This window comes from Alosa pseudoharengus, unplaced genomic scaffold (genome assembly GCF_046254945.1).
Source record: "Alosa pseudoharengus isolate Yale_2024_CS ecotype anadromous, Long Island Sound unplaced genomic scaffold, YU_APseudo_1.1 YU_APseudo_1.1_scf_21, whole genome shotgun sequence".
Classification (NCBI taxonomy): domain Eukaryota; kingdom Metazoa; phylum Chordata; class Actinopteri; order Clupeiformes; family Clupeidae; genus Alosa; species Alosa pseudoharengus.
This window is the reverse complement of record NW_027468674.1, coordinates 17557165-17578389: the sequence shown is the minus strand read 5'-3', so window position 1 is coordinate 17578389 and position 21225 is coordinate 17557165. Positions and strand designations below refer to the sequence as shown.

General features: G+C 44.9%; 2 protein-coding genes across 8 annotated transcripts in view; one reads left to right on the top strand and one right to left on the bottom strand.

The window, feature by feature from the left end:
- stambpl1 (STAM binding protein-like 1) overlaps nt 1-10443 on the top strand; it is a 24873-nt gene extending 14430 nt beyond the window's left edge. For 6 of the 7 annotated variants that reach the window (XM_076298030.1, XM_076298029.1, XM_076298035.1 and 3 more), the window contains 5 exons: nt 2517-2641; nt 4898-5035; nt 7294-7406; nt 7791-7890; nt 8567-10443. In XM_076298030.1, the coding sequence (XP_076154145.1) occupies nt 2517-2641; nt 4898-5035; nt 7294-7406; nt 7791-7890; nt 8567-8623 (533 nt within the window). In that variant the 3' untranslated portion in view covers nt 8624-10443. Of the gene's footprint in view, nt 1-2516; nt 2642-4897; nt 5036-7293; nt 7411-7790; nt 7891-8566 lie in introns of those variants that run through there. The other variant, XM_076298034.1, reaches the window with a different exon arrangement.
- Nucleotides 10444-10899: 456 nt separating this feature from the next.
- On the bottom strand, nt 10900-19097 carry acta2 (actin alpha 2, smooth muscle). Its single transcript, XM_076298028.1, has 9 exons — nt 19048-19097; nt 16794-16969; nt 15492-15620; nt 13956-14066; nt 13431-13515; nt 13117-13278; nt 12673-12864; nt 12125-12306; nt 10900-11847 (listed from the first exon to the last, which is right to left on the bottom strand). Exons 2-9 carry the CDS (start codon nt 16920-16922, stop codon nt 11704-11706), a joined length of 1134 nt encoding a protein of 377 aa, XP_076154143.1. The 5' UTR covers nt 16923-16969; nt 19048-19097; the 3' UTR covers nt 10900-11703.
- Nucleotides 19098-21225: the final 2128 nt, after the last annotated feature.

The following is a 21225-nucleotide window of genomic DNA, read 5'->3' as shown; positions in this document are numbered from 1 at the left end:
ACTCCACACGCCCGATTTCTCACGCTGAAGTGTCAACCCGGTCAGTCAATGCCTGAAAGATGAGTTTATCTAGATCTACCTGTTGAGCCACTCGTGGTCAACTAGTGCTTTCAGAGACAGTGAACTTACATGCAATTTCATCATTTTGCACACAGTGCACTCCCATTACTCTCGGTCAAATATCTCACTAACCCTTCACACAACAAATGGCAAACCCAATATCACAATAAATGGCAAACCCTACCGAATACGAGGATATAAAGCATGCCTCTGTGCAATAAGTGGTTCCTGAGTAATCCGGTTTTTCAAATTGCAACACATTTCTACATAGCCTAGTCTCATTGGGGCGAAATTATAATGTATTCTAATGTAAACTTTTTGTCAGTACATACATTTTTGCAAATTGCTCAGCCATAGATTATCCCGCTATCATGCTTCTTATATTGCCAGGTTCCAGCCAATCCCATATTCACAGATGCATGAATATTTCTATTGGCATGCTTCCTAGTAACATTAATGCAAAAATATGACGAAAATCAAATAATGAGACACAAATATTTTTTTCTTGATATAAAGCCTGACATAAGCCATATGCAAACATTCACATAATAAGTTCCCAGATATGGGTACTTCCTGAAAAAGGAAGAGCATGTAGGCTATAGGCTAGATGGTCATTACAATGACCAATATCTTATCTTAAATTAACTAGCTGAATAACATAGGTGACCACTTCTGCATAATTTCATGGAGTGCTGAAATGTACACACATGTTTGACCATTTCGAAACTGTGAAATGTAGCATATATGTTTTGTGGTTGTGAACGTATTGCAATATCACCATAAATATTCCACCTGTGTGTGCATGGTTATAATCTGAAGTGCAAAATGGTTTAGGCTACAGCACAAATATTTCCATAAAAATAAGCAAGTCTGACCTCTGAATTTATTTTGAAAGTGCACCCAATTGATGCATTTAAAAGTTAAAATATACAAACATTTCTTAAATTCTTACAAAACACCCTTAGGACGACACAACATCAGATGAACGCAGGTTCAGACGGAGGTCCTAGTAGTAAGCCTAGATCCCTCTGATGCCAATGTTAATTTAACTCTGGGACCCTGGTCCCTACACCCGAGAACCACTAGTATACGTTCTTTTTTTTTTTTTTTGCTGTACGGTAATAATGCTGCTGAATGAGCCAAACAAATATTTCCTATGTAGCCTACGCAGCAAAATTTTGGTTGGCCCCACCAAATCTCACTCCAAGATTTTTTTGAAAAGTTGGCAGCCCTGTAGCTAATTTAGATACACCTATGGTGTGGGTGCTTGCGTTTCTTTAGGAATCCGCCATCTTTGTTTGTATATAAATGGATATTAAGTGACGCATACACGCAAGACGGCGGAAATACGGGACCGGCGGTAATAGGGGGAGTTCCGATACATTGTTCCGATACTCTCTCACTTTCTTACTCTTTCACCTCTGATTCCTCCCTTCATTTTCTCTGTTTAGCCCACCTCTCTCCCTCCCGTTCTCTGCCTCTCTCTCTCTCTCTCTCTCACCTCTCTCTCTCTCTCCCTCAATCCCTCTCTTTCTCTCTCTCTCCCTCTCTCTCTCTCTCCCTCTGTGCCCCTCCATCCCTCTCCCTCTCTCTCTCCCTCTCTCTCTCTCTCCCTCTGTGCCCCTCCATCTCTCTCCCTCTCTCTCGCTCTCTCTCTCTCTCCTCTTTTGTGGGGATATAATAGAAGCGTGCTCTGCCTGATGCTGATGACTCATGGTCTAATGGATGTAAATGGTCGTCCTCCATTCATTATTTATTTACTCCTTTAATTCCCAGCTGGTCCCAGGTCAGTCGCAGCCAAATAAGGTTCTCCGAACTCATGGCTTCAAGTGCTCATTACCAATCTGCCGTATGTTTCCCCTTCCCTGTACTTGGAACAGTATGTAAGGGGATGGGTTATTTATTTTTACAGTTTTATTTTGACAATTTGACCCTGAGTCAGTGAAAGCCTCTGAGGATCTGAAACATGATGGTTTTTAGTCATCGGTTTTGTTTCTTCTTTGCACACTTGCTAGTTAAGGTGCCTTGCATCCATATCTTACTCACACTATTTACATCAATTCACTGTTCTAAGTCCTTGTTGGCTAAAAAATATGTTAAACCTGGAAGTAAATCAGTTGATTTGTGCGTCCTACCAGCATTTTATTCCCTCTTTAAGACAATAAGTGTGTTTTTCCATTTCTTTGCATAGACCAGTGGATGGGTCAGGGTACATGCACGCTTACAATGTATGTGCACATTTGTCCACTGTTCTCAAACACATACAACGCTGTATGTCTTTGTTTATTGGGGATTCTTTTTTTTTTAATGTTCTGAAAAGACTGTATGTTCTGAAAAGACTTTCAGTGGTCAGTAAAAGAGTCTCCATGTTGTTTTTTCCTACTGTTCTCAAACCAGATCACATATGGCTGTCTGTATTAATCATTGGTGTTGTGGTGTCTTTTCTCTGTTCTCAGATCAGCGAGTGGACGGTCTGAGGCGCGTGCTCGTGCCCAGGGACCTGACGCACCGGTTCCTTCTACTCGCCGACAGCAACACGGCGCGGGGCATCGAGACATGTGGGGTGCTCTGCGGGAAACTGGTAAATCTGCACTTCATCCCTAATCCCTAATCTTATTCTCAATCCTAATCTTAATCCAGGTATTCAGTCATAGCATAGTCATCCATTCATCTATCCACACTCAGATTGTCTTACCGTGTGAGGGATACACAACTCTGACCACAGCAGATGTCAAGATCTTACCTTCCTGAATCACACTGATTATATGGTGATTTCTGTTCATATTACCAAGGAACAGTACTCCTTTTAGATGTGCCTATATTAAGGTTTATCGGCTAATTAGCATTTTCATTCGTACAGCAGTTGTAACATAATGTAATGTAACAGTGTGAAGTCTTAGTCACTAGCACCTTAATCACCAACTAACGCAGTCATAGCTGCCAGATACGTGCCTATCTGTCCATTTGGTCCACCATCCGGTCGAATTGACCGTTCAACTAATTAGTCATGCAGAAATGACTGGGAATTGTTTTTCATCAGAACAGCTCATTTTTTCAAACTGAAATATAAAGGGTGATCCATAAGAGGCAGCCGTACACAGCTCTACTTGCCAGAAAGTACATTAATTACCTGTGTATTAGCTGCATTGTGTATAAACCGCAGGACAGTATTGTATGCAAATAATAGTCATTAAAAAAACAAAACAAATATTAACTGCACCTGTGTATTAATCACAGGGCCCAATAGCCCAATCAATCAGAATCAGATTGTGTTTTTGAAAAAAAAAAAATACATTCCCATATAGTCCCTTGTGTATTAACCTCATGGCTAAAGAAATGTTTGCAAAATCAATGTTTCTAAAACTGATATATCCGGTCCTTGATTGTGATTGGCTGAATCACGTTCGATGCCGTTGTATGTAATCCAGCATAAACATACACCTTGACTGCATTTCGTTCTATATTACTGCGCTACCACAACTTGATACAAAAGTTAAAGTAGCTGCGTCTCGACGTTGCTTGGCAACCATTCCGATAGAGGAAAAATATTTCTTGGCGGAAGAATGATTATCTAGGAATAACTCGTTATATTTCTGGTTGCTGTGCCTTTACTTTATGAAACTTTGCCAGGTATTTATAGGATCAGTTTTAGAAAAGCAATAAGCCACTCGAGTCTGTAGGTTACGCTGATTCTACAACAGCTAAGGGGCGTCCGCTAGCACGTCGTGCCTAACAACGCCCCTTAGCTGTTGTAGAATCAGTGTAACCTACGGCCTCTCGGGGGTTATTGCTTAAATAAACCCTAACTAAGGTACTGTGTCACCAGGAAATGAATGCCTCTTTTTTACGAGCTGTGAGCTGTGGGTGTGTAACTAAGTTGTGTTTGTATGGGAGTTGGATGCCACACCCTTATAGCCCAGGTTGTCTAACCGACTGAAGTGCCTGGTGCTGTGGGGAATTGGAAAGTGGCCTTCTCCATTGTGGTGTTATCAGCCATTTAATGTTCAAAGTTCAAGAAGGCATTGTTTTCATGTGTGTTCATTGTTATGGCAATGCCTATAATCGCCTGTGTGTGTGTGTGTGTGTGTGTGTGTGTGTGTGTGTGTGTCTTTGACGGGTCTGAACCAGATTTAAGGGTGGCAATAGTAGAAAAGGTCATGGATCACCTCAGCAAAGATCACATTTCGCCTCCGAGTTCATGCGTCTAACTCTCTATTGTGTTCCTCCACGTTTGAATGGTGTGGCATTGTCTTTGTTCCTCTAATCTCCATGCATCTCAAATGGCCCATTCATGTCCTGTCTTATATTTACATTCAATACAATGTTTCTATATGGTGAAGAGTCCCTCGTAGACAATACACACCCCCAGATCTTTATTATGTAAACAGTGCCTAATGGTTGTTTAACCGGGCTGAGGTGTACTGTTCTCAGCAAGTGAGTAGCGAAATGGGTTGACAGCTGATGACCGCTCGTCCATGTTTATCTGGTACGGAAAGAGGACCTCATGAGATTAGATGTTTCTGCCTCTATCCTGGCCGCATTACCAACCTGTGTGTAATCAACTAAGGTCATTCTTCTCTTTAGAAAGGTGTTTTTGAATTATTACATTTCAAATTGAAGGGAATATGTCACAGCAGAGACCTTGATTTTAATTTTTTTGTTTTTGCAAGTGTGTGTGTGTGTGTGTGTTAGTGAGAGGGAGAGATTGAGTTCAGTTGTGTGACTCAGTTATTGTGTGTGTGTGTGTGTGTGTGTGTGTGTGTGTGTGTGTCTGTGTGCTTGCTTGCTTGCATACGTAAAGATGGTAAACTAATAAAGGTGTGTGTTCTTCCTCCAGACTCATAACGAGTTTGTGCTGACCCACGTGATCGTCCCCAAGCAGTCGGCCGGGCCAGACTACTGTGACATGGAGAACGTGGAGGAGCTCTTCAGCTACCAGGACCGCCACAGCCTGCTCACACTGGGCTGGATCCATGTAGGTGGCACACACACACACACACACACACACACACACACACACGAACACACACACACACACACACGAACACACACACACACACACACACACACGAACACACACACACACACGAACACACACACACACACACACACACACACACACACACGAACACACACACACACACACACACACACAAACACACACACACACACACACACGAACACACACACACATGAACACACACACACACACACACACACACACACACACACACACGAACACACACACACATGAACACACACACACACACACACACACACACACGAACACACACACACACACACACACACGAACACACACACACACACACACACACGAACACACACACACGAACACACACACACACACACACACACACACACACACATAAACACACACACACACATAAACACACACACACACGAACACACACGAACACACACACACACACATAAACACACACACACACGAACACACACGCACACACACACACACACATAAACACACGCACACACACACACACACATAAACACACACATAAACACACACACACACGCACACACACACATAAGCACACACACACGAACACACACACATAAGCAAATATACACACACAAACACACACACAAATCAAACTCAGAACTAGTCTGTGTCTGAATAGAATGGAAACCTATCTATAGTGATAAACATCATGTAGTATTCCACAGCTAAAGAGGAAGCCGTGAATGTGGCACAGCTGTGCTACTGACCTAGTATTTGAAGTATCGGTGGCGCCTCTAGGGGTCAGAGGTTAACCAAACAATATGTTGTGGTATATGAGCGAGCACCAGAGTACAAAAACCTCCTTTCTGAAACACACTGGCCTGCTTGGCCTACCGTCTCCACAGTCTCTGATTAGCATTGTCTGGAGGCTGAGGCCTCTGTCTGTGTGTCTGTGTGTGGTGGTCTGGCCTGAGGTAACTGGAGCAGCCTGCTGAAAAACTGCTGCAGTGTTACAAACAGGGGAGAAGCCAGAGCCTTCCAAGGTGACCGGCAACCGTACACACACACATACACACACACACACACACACACACACACACCTCATTGAAAGACTTATTATGTGCATAATCAGCAGGGGCTTCTAAAGTCAGAGGTTTGGCATGGAAACTGACAATAGCCTGAGCAGCTGACCGATGACAATAGCCTGAGCAGCTAACCAATGCCGCGTCAGATCAGGCTATGTTCTGGCTCTGACCCAGCCCAGGTCCGATAGAGGCCCTCCAGAACTGGGCCTCAGAGTTAGATCTCAGCATTCCAGGTAGTGTGGGTCAGGTTTTGACGTGTGGTTATTCAGGGTCGTGCCAGGAGATTGCTGTAGTGTGCTGGGCAATGGTAGCGTAGTGGTTAAGGAGCTGGAGCTGGGCTAGCATGCAGTAGCCAGACAAAGCTGTGGGTTCAACAGTGGCTGCCACCGTCATGCCCTTGAGCAAGGCACTTTCCCCAGGGTTGCTCCAGGGAGATGGGCTATGGTAGCGTAGTGGTTAAGGAGCTGGGCTAGCATGCAGTAGCCAGACAAAGTTGTGGCTGCCACCGTCATGCCCTTGAGCAAGACACTTTACCCTCAGTTGCTCCTGGTAGACGGGCCCTTGTAATACAGTAATTGACATATGTAAGTCACTTTGGACATCTTTTGGAGCGTCAGCCAAATTTAAAATAAATAAATGGTGTCCACGTCAGCCGTCCATCAGCGGTAGCAGGAGAAGAGCAAAAGCTGGAGGAGTAATTTCTGAAATTATTACAAATTATTTTTTTTTTTTGTAATTCTAACAGGAAAAGCCCTGGCTTGACTGGCTTGAGTATGGATGGATGTGTGTGTGTGTGTGTGTGTGTGTGTCTCCTGTCTAGTATCTCATATTTATCATTGTATCATTGTTGGGGCAGTTGTAGCCTACTGGTTAGCACTTCGGACCTGTAACCGGAGGGTTGCCGGTTCGAACCCCGACCAGTAGGCACGGCTGAAGTACCCTTGAGCAAGGCACCTAACCCCTCACTGCTCCCCGAGCGCCACTGTTTATGCAGGCAGCTCACTGCGCCGGGATTAGTGTGTGCTTCACCTCACTGTGTGTACACTGTGTGCTGTGTGTGTTTCACTAATTCACTGATTGGGATAAATGCAGAGACCAAATTTCCCTCACGGGATCAAAAGAGTATATATACGTATACTTATACTTATATATGTGCTTGTTTTCCAGACCCACCCGACCCAGACAGCGTTTCTGTCCAGCGTGGACCTGCACACACACTGCTCCTATCAGCACATGCTGCCCGAAGCCATCGCCATTGTCTGTGCTCCCAAGCACAATGAGTGAGTTCCTGTGTGTGTGTCTCTCTCTCTCTCTGTCTGTCTTGTCTATCTGTCTGTCTAATTTCTGTTTGAGTTCCACTGAGTATGCTTCAGTGTGCCTATAGGTTTATTCGTGTCTGTGTGTTTGTGTGTGTGTGTGTGTGTGTGTGTGTGTGTGTGTGTGTGTGTGTGTGTGTGTGTGTGTGTGTGTGTGTAGGCAGGCCTGCTAGGCTGGTCATCATTACCAGCTATTGTGTGTGCTCTGAAGGAAGACTTTAATGCATTTGGGACATATGATGTCACTGTGTGATAAGTGTTTTTGTGTAACATGAGGTGTGTAATGAGGTGTGTGTGTGTGTGTGTGTGTGTGTGTGCGTGTGTGTGTGTGCTGTGTTTGTGTTTCAGCACAGGAGTGTTTAGACTCACCAGCTCGGGGATGGGGGAGGTGGCCGGCTGCAGACTGAAGGGCTTTCATCCGCATTCAAAGGACCCACCTCTATTCACTGTGAGTCACACACTGTTTCTGTGTGTGTGTGTGTGTGAGAGAGAGAGAGAGAGAGAATGTGTGAGAAAATGTGTTTGTACGCATTTGTTTGCACATGGTAGTGTTTTTGTGCACTGATATGAACTGAGGAGGAGTAGAATATTTTTTTTGACACATTCAGACTTAAAGGTGCACCAGTGCTTTGGAACAAAATATATTTGGGCTATTGGGTATTTGGGTTTAGTTTTGATGACACTGATGATGCTGTATATCACTCACGGAGAAGGGAAGAGAAGGAGAGAAAAAAATAAAGAAACAGAGATTGAGAAAAGGAAAAATGTATGTGTACTCGGTGTACTCCATTTTGTAAAAACATTTGGTAACACTTTACTTGACAGTATCGACATAAGAGTGACATGACGCTGTCATGAACACATGACACTGTCATGACACATGAACCCTAACCCTAATACTAACCTCTAACCCTACTGTAACCCAAACCCTAACCCTAACTTGTTATGACAAAAACTGAATTACACTTAATGACAGAAGTCTTATGTCATAAACGTTTATGACTTGTTTATGACACATTCAAGACAGTGTCATGTCACTCTTATGTCGATACTGTCAAGTAAAGTGTAACCAAACATTTAGTATCCTCGGTGCCGTTCGTTGACATCATGTTCATTCTCTGCAGATCTGCAAACACGTTGTCGTGAAAGACACCAAGACAACGGTACTAGACCTCAGATGACAGGGGAGCCGGAGACAAGAACCTCATAACGCAGTGAACATGACCGCAAGCTCTTTTTTGCAGAGGCCGACCGGTCCTATTTTTATCTCTGTTTACATGAAGGCTTTTGTATCTATTTATTTTGAACTGAAGTACTGTGGATTTGCTTCTTTTTTTTGCCGCGCTGAATGTTGTGAAGACGTTTTGATGCTGGTGCCCTGGAGTTGTTCTGAACTTGTGTTGTTTAATATATTTTTATTATTATTTTGGAGGAGGGTACTTTCTCTTACTCCTTACTATGCTCTTAAATAGTTTGTTAATATAATCCGTACTAAACGAAACCCGGTGGGGGGGATGCTCCAAGAACGTGTGAGGGGTGAACTTACTCAGGTTTATCACTAAACCAGATTCTTGGAATACCCCACTGCTCTTGGAAGGATAATAATTTTGTGATCAAATATATGCAGGTTTTCATTTGAACACCAGATGGCGTTGTAGATCCATTGGAAAGTGCCAGAAAAGCTATGGTGATTTTTATCGATGCCTTCAGAAGGACAAGCCGATTGACTTCATTATCTGTACACGAAGCCGAGTTGAAGACGTAAGTTTGTAGACATTGATGTGTTGACCATTCAATAATTTTCAGTATTCAGCCTGTGGTTTTGGGCTGGTCTAAAAACTTGAAGACATTTTGGCATTTTTACTTTCTACTTTGTCTGTGAAATTGGTTAGTGGCCAACAGTCTCCCACTCAATAATGGAGAGAACTCAATAAGATGTCAGGATGTGAATGGTACCGTCACCAGACTTAGCTGAGCCATATCGGATGATCTAGTCAGTCACACAGTGTTGTAGTCTTTATTCCCTTTTGCCATATTTTGTTTGTAGTGAAGAATGTGTTTTTTTTTCTCCTTAGTGTTAAGTGATGTTGTAGCTGCATTTTAAAGTTCTGTGTTAGTATCAAGCTCTTTATGTTGTTCACTTCTCAAGCCAAGCACACAGGTACGTCTGGCCTTCTGGTGATATGATTGCTTAAGTTGGGAGAAAATGTGTGAGAATGATCAAGAAAACACAGACAACGAACACACACACACACACACACATGTGTACATACACACACACACAAAACCAAAGGAGTTTTCAGACAAAAACCCCTAAAGGCCTTAATGGAAAAAGCTGTTCCTTTGTTACCCCCATATCTGTAGTCCAGCCCTACCCCACACTCCCCACCAGAACTCAGGTCCCCCCCCCCCCCCAACACACACACACACACACACACACACACACACACACACACTCAGAAATCACATCATCAGTATACCGACAGCCACACTCCTCAAAATACTGCATTTCAAATACCGCCATTGAACAATCTTCTTCATTATATATTTTATTGCTGTTTTTTTCCCTCAGACGTATAACTGTAGATTTTTAGGTGGTTGAGTGTGTGTGTGTGTGTGTGTGTGTGAAGCAAAACCTCAAAGCGAAATAAACAAATGGCTCTTGTGGCTATAGTGTCAGTTGTTTAAAGAATTATGTTATCTTTTCTTCCCCCTGTTTTACTCTTGTTTTCATTAGTTTGATTGTTTATGAAGGTCTCTGTTGTGCAGCTGTGTAGTGTTGTATAGTGTTGTGTTGGGTGGGGGGAGGGGGTAAAACATTGTCTAAAGGTGTGTTGCTGGAGGAGACTTTGTGTCATATCTATCTATGTCTGCTGCTCCCTGTGTGAGGAATGAATGTCGGAGGTTGGTCTTGTGTGACGCACATGCTTAGAATGTGCATTAAGGATATCGTCATGGATACCTTTTTTCCACTGACAATTTGTTATTAAAGAACGGTTGGTTAAAAAAACATGTCCTCCAGCGTTTGGTCTCCTTTTTCTGATCGTTCTGTTTTAACGAAATGTGCAAGGTGATTAAAAAGACTCAAGAGCAGTATGTTGATTGATCATGATGATGTGAGATGGTCTCGAGTAATACGTCTCATATAAGGGTTAGTCCAGTTTGTCATGCAGGTTATGATGAATGCCAAGATTGGCTTTGCCAGTAACCACTCACGCTTGTATTTATGAGAGGAACTGGGATGAGGATTCTCAGATTATCTCAAGTAGGGAACAGATTAGTCGTGGTGTCATTAATGTCAAATATATATTTCACTTAACTATAAGCAAATACACTTAAGCAATAAGATTTCTTTGACACTAAAAATGCTAACATGACCATATGTATGACAGTGCAAAACTATTACATTTGCCTAAAACAAGTTTGACAAGTTGATAAAAAAAATTGTCCAGTCAAATTCCTTTTTAGCAGAGCTTTTATTATTATTTTTTTTCCTGGGGCAATCAGAATGATAACATTCTCACAACACCTGCCTTTCCAAACTCAAAAGCTTACAGTGGTGAAAGAGCACATGCAAGGCTTCAACCGCACATCGAGAGAAAGCGGCCGGGGTACAGTGTCGCTCGTGGAACACTAGAGGGAGCTCAAGAGTAGCACCCCTTCAGAACTGCACAGGAGAGCCGGAACACTGCAACTGTATAGTTACAGCAACTGCCATATGCCCCAGATCACAGTTGACTCTGGAAAGGAGCCGGGCCAGTCGTGGGCCAGATTTGGTTGAGATCAGAACCAGAGCAGGCCACCCTCTGTGACTAACACCCCCCTCCCTCTCCCCCCTCCCCCTCTCCGAGCCAGTCCAGATTCTTATCAAGCCTCCTCACATACCCCACAGGAAAAAAAAAAAAAAGTCCCCAACAATTTCTTATCGGCAGCACCTTTCAAGCATTTTTGGTTGTCTTTTATTCGTCCAAAACAACAACAAAACAAAAACATTAAAACGAGAGGGAAAAAACACATTCACACAGGTGAGGGCAGTGCAAAGATGACACAGAAGGGCAGAATGGGGGGGGGCACAGGGTTAGGGGTGAGGGAGGGGGCGACTCTCTGCGTTCACAGTTTACAGGCTATAGAGCAAGAGCAAAAGACATTAGAAGTGGGGTGGGGGGGGATGGGGGGCAGGGGGAAAGACGCGGTGGTTTGGGCGGGAGTAGGACTGGGTAGGGGGTAGAGGTCGGGGTGGGAGGGGTGGGTCTGGGTGCACTTAGAAGCACTTGCGATGCACGATAGAGGGGCCGGCTTCGTCGTACTCCTGTTTGCTGATCCACATCTGCTGGAAGGTGGAGAGGGAGGCCAGGATGGAGCCACCGATCCAGACAGAGTACTTCCGCTCAGGAGGGGCGATGATCTGGGTAGATAGACACGGAGCAGAGAGATCAAATACAGCTCAGTTCAGCATTTAACAGCACCTGAGCTACTGATGTGAAAAGTTATTGTGCAGCGAGTTCAACTTTTTATCTTAGCTTCTACATTACAATATTTTCTCAGATTTGTTTTGGTGCAGTATTGTTTTGCACATGGCTGCACAGACTACACCTAAAATGTCTGTAATACCTACAGCACATGCTGGCCTTGCATGGTGCGATTGGCAAAGTGTGTATGTGAGAGGCAGAGAGGAGACTGACCTTGATCTTCATGGTGCTGGGGGCCAGGGCGGTGATTTCTTTCTGCATGCGGTCAGCAATGCCAGGGTACATGGTGGTGCCACCAGACAGGACGTTGTTGGCGTACAGGTCCTTGCGGATGTCAATGTCACACTTCATGATGCTGTTGTAAGTGGTTTCATGGATACCAGCAGACTCCATACCTGGGGAGGATTTTCAGAAGTCAGAATTGAGTAGTGAACCAACAGAAAACACTCCATGCCAATTATTAAGAGAAAAATAGTTACACTTGACAGTATTGACATGAGTAACATGACACTGTCATGAACATGTCATAAACAAGTCATAAATGTTTATGACAGAACGCATCTGTCATTAAGTGTCATTCGATTTTTGTCATAACAAGTTAGGGTTAGGTGTTAGGGTTAGGATTAGGATTAGAGGTGATCAAAATATGGTTGTGTTATGCAAATCTGTTAAAAGCCACTCCAAAGCTTTTTTTTCCTGAGTTAGACAAAGACAAGTCTTTGGATAGAGCTATAGTGTGAGGAAGAGGGGAGCCACATTACCAATGAAGGAAGGCTGGAAGAGGGTTTCAGGGCAGCGGAACCTCTCGTTGCCAATGGTGATGACCTGTCCGTCAGGGAGCTCGTAGCTCTTCTCCAGGGAGGAGGAGGAGGCGGCAGTGGCCATCTCATTCTCAAAGTCAAGAGCCACGTAGCACAGCTTCTCCTTGATGTCACGGACAATTTCTCTCTCCGCTGTAGGTGGTGAAAAACAAGAGCGATTCAGATTTGGTGAACAGTTGTCAAAATCATGGCACCTGGTAAACCTGGAAATGCAAACACTGAATATAAGATGAAATCAATATAGTAGATTACCGTTTCAAATCCTTTCATCCACCCAGATGGGATGGAATTTAAACTATATACCGGTAACCATCTTTGTCAGCCATCACTTAAAACTACTCAGGGCTGGTACCATCTGATCAGCACGGCGACAAGTCCACTCACCAGTGGTCACAAACGAGTAGCCACGTTCCGTCAGGATCTTCATGAGGTAGTCGGTGAGATCACGGCCAGCCAGGTCCAAGCGCATGATGGCATGGGGAAGGGCATAGCCCTCGTAAATGGGCACGTTGTGGGTGACACCATCACCAGAGTCGAGGACAATGCCTGTGAACAAACGCCGACATGTGGGGCATGGTGGTCAGTGGACAGGGAGTTCATATTAGAGGCAATGAAGAGGAATCCAGGCACACAGAGGACAAGACATCAAAGGTAAATAAATACACTCACACTACACTACATCTGCATTACTGACTGACCTGTTGTGCGACCAGAGGCGTAGAGGGACAGCACGGCTTGGATAGCTACATACATGGCTGGTACGTTGAAGGTCTCAAACATGATCTAGAAGATAGACAGAAACCGCAGGTGTCAGTGCCAGATTCTTCATGATGTTATTATGCGACAACTTTCATTTTTATTTCTATTATCATTTTAACTACTGGATGTTGTACTTTCAGTTAATTTTACTTTTAATGTGTTTTAATGTCTATTTAAACCACCCTCACATGGTAGTGTTTTTCTATATTTTTCCTAAAAGCGGATTGGGCCCGTGTATGCCATATGAACCGTGATATAAATATATATAAATATAGATATAAATAAACTAGAATTGAATTGAATTGAATTGAATTGAATTATTTTGTTAAGAGCATCTTGTGATAAGAATGTGTCCACACGTTGTACCCATTTGCACCAGAGATTTCTATAATTTCAAAGGCTATGAATCACAACTGCGATTGTAGATTACTGGTGTGGCTGGGGTGATGATCTGCCACTCTTACCTGGGTCATCTTCTCCCTGTTGGCTTTGGGGTTCAGGGGGGCCTCAGTGAGCAGGGTGGGGTGCTCCTCAGGGGCCACACGCAACTCATTGTAGAAGGAATGATGCCAAATCTGACAAACACACAGAGAGAAAGAGAGAGAGAGAGAGAGAGAGAGAGAGAGAGAGAGAGAGAGAGAGAGAAAGAGAATTATACACATAGAGATACACAAATTCAAATAAAACACACAAACAAACAGTCACACACACAAACACACACACACACACATACACACACACACATACACACACACACACACACACACACACACACAATGCTAGTGTTCACACCAAACAACCCACCCACACGCCATGGAGAGAGCTGAAGCATGTGTTCCCTGAATCAGCTTGTGTGAACAGATTTAACGTTCCTCCCCGTGCCAAAACTGACATTGTCCCAGATGGGAGCGGAGCAACAAGAGAACACTCGGCCCAGATCCGGTCTCGTCTCGGCCTAGAAGAGACCTGGACTCTTCTCAGTTACTTGCTTTCTGGGCCAGTCCCTTGTTGACTGACTGACAACTTTTGCAAATGACTACCCGTGCTATTTTGCCGTGTTTGTGCTACGATTTTTGGCAAGTGTGCTTCTAAAACGACACCTCATGGGTCACGGTAACAGCACTCAAAGGAATGCATAATGTGGAACGACAGTCAGATATGGGAAGAGACGAGTTGCTTCTTCGCTCAGCAAGCTCCGAAAACACCATCGGTGCCATGCATCTGCTATGATAACAACAGCATGACTGATTTATCTCGCTCTGCGGCTCTATGAGTCAGACCCATCTCTTCTCAGACAGCAGGCCCCTACAAACTCTGACATGCCAGTAAACACACACCAAACAGGCGTCAGCTAAGCCACCATGAGGGGTCTGTGTGTGTGTGTGTGTGTGTGTGTGTGTGTGTGTGTGTTTACATGGCCCAAGGATGACTCATTGTTATCTGTTATCAACTCTGTGAAGATGGAGAAGCAATTGAGGGGAATTCTGGGATACCCAGGGGGACGCTGTTATGAACAGAATGGCAAAGAGGGTAATGGCGTAAGCGGTGGAGTCTACCTATTTTTAGACACAGAGTCAGTTCAAATATGTGTAGCTTTGGTTTACATTCACCCATTTACAAGGGTACTTGTTGTATACAGAAAGACTATCAGTGCGATGAAGGAATTTATTAAGTGATTCCATCTGCATTTAAAGCCCGCGCCATGGCAACGTCAGATTCAAAAACAGCAAAAGCTCCCTGGCTAGTAAGTGGATTCACTAATTCAAAGAATTATAAACACTTAGAAGCTTCCTCCTAGAAGTTCCGGTGACTGTTTACTTTAATCGCTCTTTCGCCTGGTATTTGTTTTATGACAATGACCCTTTGGAGAAGTTGGAAAAAGGTTCCCTGAAGAACTGTAGATACTGTGGAGCTCTCCGTCACGCCTCAAGTAGGGACCAGTGAAAACACCCCACCCTGTGTGTGTGTGTGTGTGTGTGTGTGTGTGCGTGTAGGCCCACCTTCTCCATGTCGTCCCAGTTTGTGATGATGCCGTGCTCGATGGGGTACTTGAGTGTCAGGATACCTCTCTTGCTCTGAGCCTCGTCACCCACATAACTGTCCTTCTGACCCATGCCCACCATCACACCCTGTGGACGGACACAAACACAGACAAGAGGGTTAAAACACATCACCCTCTCAAGAAAAAAATAGCCCATCAAGGCAGACATCAAGCGGTAGCTTAAGAAGTGGATTTCACCCAAGAGAATATCCCGCGGATTGCTATGAAGTTCTCACGAATGATACAGAGATGTTCCCACTTTGAACACGCAAGACAAAGCCCTCACGCGGGTCAAGCCCACAACCAACCATCATAAGCAAATCAAAACACTAAAAGAACATGCTCAAAGATATTTCCCACAGAACAAAGGCAAAAATACACATTCTTTCTTGCTCCTTGAGAGGGATGGGGCTACGTTTGCTAGCAGGAAGTGGACTGGAGTTAGCTTTGAAATGATTCTCAAGTGGGTCTCAGACACAGACACTTTTGTGATGGTTGACCTTGGTGTGTCAGACACAGTGGGAAACTTTACTGGGAAACGCCAAAGACTTCCCGAGGAACAAGCCAAGAAACACACTCGTATTTGTTTGACCCGACTACTCTCACTACTAAGCAAATCCTTTCATTTGTTGGTGTTTTAAAATGGCTAAAATGTCATTTAAAAGGCCAACAATATTTTTAGAAAGTGCAATGACAAATTCCTCCAAATTCCTGTACTTTCCTTCCGTATTTTAAATGCAAAGAATTTTGTCTTACAACAGGGCTACAATATGATGCATTTAGAACCTTTAAAAACACTCAAGAGCAAGCTTAGGTACTAGTAGGTGCTTGCTAGGAACATGATGTACAGTACATACATTTCATGGCAGGTGTATTATTCCTGTCCCTGACTGCAGACAGTAAGGATAAGTTGGACAAACAACCAGGGGTGCCGCCGGGGTGGGGTGGGGGGGGGGGTTAGGACGATTCTAAGGGTCCAGCACTGACAGGGGCCCCCCAGAGAGCCCCCCCAATAATACTATATATTATCGGGGTTCGCAGAATTATTGTCTGTTGTAGGGCCCAAATTATCTAGCAGCGCCCCTGTGTCGAATTCATGACATGTGAACATGACATGGCCAGTTTCCCATAAATGGATTGAGTCTAGTGTTACAACAAAAGAAAACAAAAGTGAAAATCTCCACTGAAAGTCTGGGGCAAGGCTCAATCCATGCATGGGGAAACTGGTCGATGACGTGTCCAGTTGGCGCCGGAGCCTCACCTGGTGTCTGGGACGACCCACGATGGAGGGGAAGACGGCACGGGGGGCATCGTCCCCGGCGAAGCCTGCCTTGCACAGACCGGAGCCGTTGTCACACACAAGGGCGGTGCTTTCTTCGTCGTCACACATCTTTCAATCGAGGGCTCCTTCTTCTTCAATCTCCCACGAGACAATCACTGCAGACGTGCACACACATGTACACACACACACACACACACACACACACAGACAGACACACACACAGACAGACACACACACACACACACACACACATACATACACACACACACACACACACACACACACAGGGGAAGAGAGAGGGTTAACACCAGCTGGCACATACAGGGCAGACAGAGGTTAACCACAGCTGGTATTCGGGGACAGAGTCGGGGTCAACCATCCATAAGGCTCAGATGATTCATCTGTAGTGCCATAAAATAAACTGGAGTAGACCAGAAACAATATTCAAATGTAATAGTTAAAATAGAATCAAATAGATCTGGTGTCTATGTGTATGTGCTGGTGTGTGAGAGAGAGGGAGTGTGCTTTTGTGTGTGTGTGTGTGTGTGTGTGTGTGTGTTTATGTGTGTGTATGTGTGAGTCTGTGTGTGTGTGTGTGTGTGTGACCACACCTTCAGCACAGAAAATGATGAAAATTACCAGTCATGCTACTACAAGCAACTACAACCAAAACCAGTTCCTAAAAAGGATGCATAAAAAGTTTAAACCTGAGTAAAATTGAACTGAATTGAATCAGAATCTAGGAAATATACCACCAGATATCCACAGCCCATTTCTGCAAAAATTAGGTTAATTCCTATAGAATATGAAACACTATTAATCCCAGCTATGTAAAGCATGTCAAACAATCCGCCGGCTGCCCTTGACAAGCTTACATTAAAGTCCCAAATGAATGAGCTCTGGGCCATGGGAAAAAACTTCCTAATTTGGAAGTGATGGGGATCATGGCTGTCTATGGACTACATACACACACACAGACTCCCTTGCTCCCTCCCTCCTTCCCTCACTCCCTCCTTCCCTCCCTCCCTCCCTCCCTCTCCCTTGCCCTCCCTGCCTAGCCTTCATTGCTTGCTTACACCAGCTGACGACAAAAGAGAAGGAGAGAGAAAAAAAGTGAGAGAGAACAAGCAAGGAGAGAGAGCGAGAGAGAGAGAGAGAGAGAGAGAGAAGGGATGGGTGGGAGAGGGCAGTCTCTCTCACTGAGGCCTACGCTGGAATCCTGGAGAACCATATTTAGTCATAAACCTTCCAAATCAAAAGGGGCCAATGTCCTGAGCTCAGTCTAGTGCTTCCCTTGCAAACCATGAGCTGGCGGTGAGAGAGAGAGGGAAAGAGAGAGAGAGAGGCTGCGCACTTGGACAAAACTTCTTCTAATTTCCCTTCCAATTTGCACACACACACACAAACATACACACATGGCCCTGGCTGGCTCAAAGCATTCAGGCACTTCCTCAGAGATTAATACATCTCATTTGACAGAAGACTGTTGCTGTTTTTGTGTGCCCTGTCTCTCCTTTACTCTTAAAACAACAAAGCACTGGCAGCTCAGGCCTCTTTTTTGTATACAATAGGAGAAAAAAACAGCCTGTTGTGCAATTTAAGGACGCCTCTCAAGATCAAAGGGACTTGCGCAAGCAGCTCCCAAGACACGACTCATTTCACTTAGCTCCAACATCAACAGCCACTGAGCTTCACCTCAACACCCTGCCTGCGGCATCACTGGCGCCACATCCAGGCTTGTGGTGGGATTAAAAGCTCCTTTTGGAAGCAGCTTCACTTGACACACACACAGGTGAAGAATCCTTGTGTCTCTTTCAAATCACTTAAGCACTGCTAAACACTTTCCAAAAACCCCCAAAACAAAACTTGAAAGTAAATCATTTGCCGGTTGTCGGTAAATTGCAATTTTCAGTGGCAAATTTGTTTATCCAGAGCCACACCCCAGTCATGTCTGCTAATGTAACATGACAAGCAGAGAGATTCAACAGGTCCTGAAAAGACAAGAGTATGCAGAGGATGCAAGACAGAAAGAGAAGGAAAACAGAATAAGAGAGAGAGAGAGAGAGAGAGATGGAGGCAGTGAGATAGAGGGATGTAATGTGGCTGAAAGTGATGGAGAGAGAAAGAGACAGAGAATGAGAGAGAAACAGAGAGATAGATGGAGGGAGGGAGGGAGGGAGGGAGAGAGAGAGATGCGGCGCGGTGCGATGGATGGAGAGGGAGCAGGACTTACCCTGACAGTGCCGAGCCGGGGCGGGGGGTTTAGCCACTTGGTGATGGTGTGCCACAGGCTGACCGGGCCGGCTCTTAAGAAGCCCCGGGCCCCCCCGGCCCCCCCCGCTGCCTCCTCCCACACACCAAACATGGAGCCGGGGCCACTCTCCGCAGCGCTCCCGTGCACCAGCACAGCCTTATAGGGATGGCCGCAGGAAAGGACTCCAATCCGGGCGTTTCTGGGTGCCCTCGACGGTCCTCCTCACTGGATCGTCCTTCTGGGCATTCCACAGGTTTTTTTTCCCTTTCGCTCTCTCTCTCTCTCTTCCTTCTTCTCTCTCTCCTTCAATCTTTCTCTCCCCCCCACTTTTTTTTTTTAAAACTTACCCCTTCTCTTGCTGAAAAGGGTCGAGCCATCCTGGAATATAAACAGTGAATGAGGGTGCACGCGACACACACACATACACACACACACACACACACACACACACACACACCCTTAACCTCTTGTTACCTTTGGCTTCATTAAAGCAATTACACACACGTCATGCACATGTGAACTTTATAACACCTCGAAGGAGTGTTCATGGAATTGTAATTATTGAAATGTGTAAATATCCATTTGTGGATGAAGCTTGTGCGTGTTCATGAGAGACAGTATGTGTGTGTGTGTGTGTGTGTGTGTGTGCGTGTGTGCGTGCGTGCGTGCGTGCGTGCGTGCGTGCGTGCGTGCGTGCGTGCGTGTGTGTGTGTGTGTGTGTGTGGTGGGGAGGTTCTCTGTCTTAGGTCAAGACGAAGGTGGGTAGCGTCTCTCTGTCCTAAGTTGACGTCCAGCAAAAGTCGTCATGCCAACAGTGATCTGTTGCAGCTGCAGGCATGAGGAATCGTTTGGTCAGATCAAGTATTCAGTCAGTTCCAGGAAAAGTTACTCCTGCATTCTAAGCATACCACAAAAATTATTTTTAACAGCGCAGATAACAAATGAATGATCTAAAGAATGAGCATGTCATTTTTCTTCATTACTTCTTTGTGTTCAAGCTACTCAGCTACTTCTCAGGGATGGTTCACTAATAACATGATGACTTGGTTTGGCTTGGCTCAATAATTAACAAGTAACTCACACACATATCTTCTGCACATCCTTTATAGCTCTCCAGCATTGTGCTAATCAGGGACCAAGACAACAAATGAGTGTCAGAGTACTCTGAATTATCTCTCTTGGTTTGATTCATGATTACTGGCTATTTTAGTGCACAGTTTTGACTAGTTAGGGGTTTTAGTGACACCTATTACACCTAATAATGTTTTATCTGTCCTGTAAGTCACTATGGATGAAAGTGTCTGCTAGACGAGTAAACATAAACGTAAATGCCATGCCTGTATTGAACTGGTCAGAAACCAGAATCTATGTCCTTTTTGCAGCCAAATATGGGTTTACGAGATTTGCAGATGATCACATTTTTTTTGTTTTTGCTTTTTACACAACGTCCCAACTTTTTCTGATTCAGGGTTGTAAGTGTCATGGTCATGGTCAGAAACCAGAGTCAGGACCTCAGGCACTGAATGAAAGCAGCAGCAGCAGCAGCACAGCAGCATTACTGTAGGCCCTGTTTCTACATCTCACACCCACTCAGTCACGGGCCTCGGCCCTCCACTCTACTCTACTCTACGCTATTCTACGCTACGCTACTCTGCCCTCATCCCTGAGATGTTACAGTGATGGCGACAGCGGGCCGCTGTCATAAACAGATGAGCTCATTGCCCATCCCTGTGTTCACTCATGGTGTCCTACTCGGGAGGTGGAGAGGTGCCGGGGGTGGGGTGGGGGGGGGGGGGGGGGCGGATCGGGTTGTGGCGAGGCACGAAGCGACGACACCATGGTTTAAGTACGCAACGCGGCGGGGCTTTGACATAATGGCTCAGCCCGAGGCCGCACATCGCCTTATCGGGATGAGGCTGGGAGGGAGGGACAGGGGAGACAGAGAGAACGAGGGAGAGACAGAAAGAAAGACAGACTGAGAGAAAGAATGAGAGAAGAGAAAAGGTGAAACAAGGCATCTGCGTGTAGATCGGAAATATGTGGATCAGAGGCAGACAGGGAACATGGCAAAAGTCCCGTAACAAAGAAGTATTCAAAACCATGATCTCAACAAGTTGCTAGAATGACACTTATTCATTCTCCTAACTGAAGAGAGCC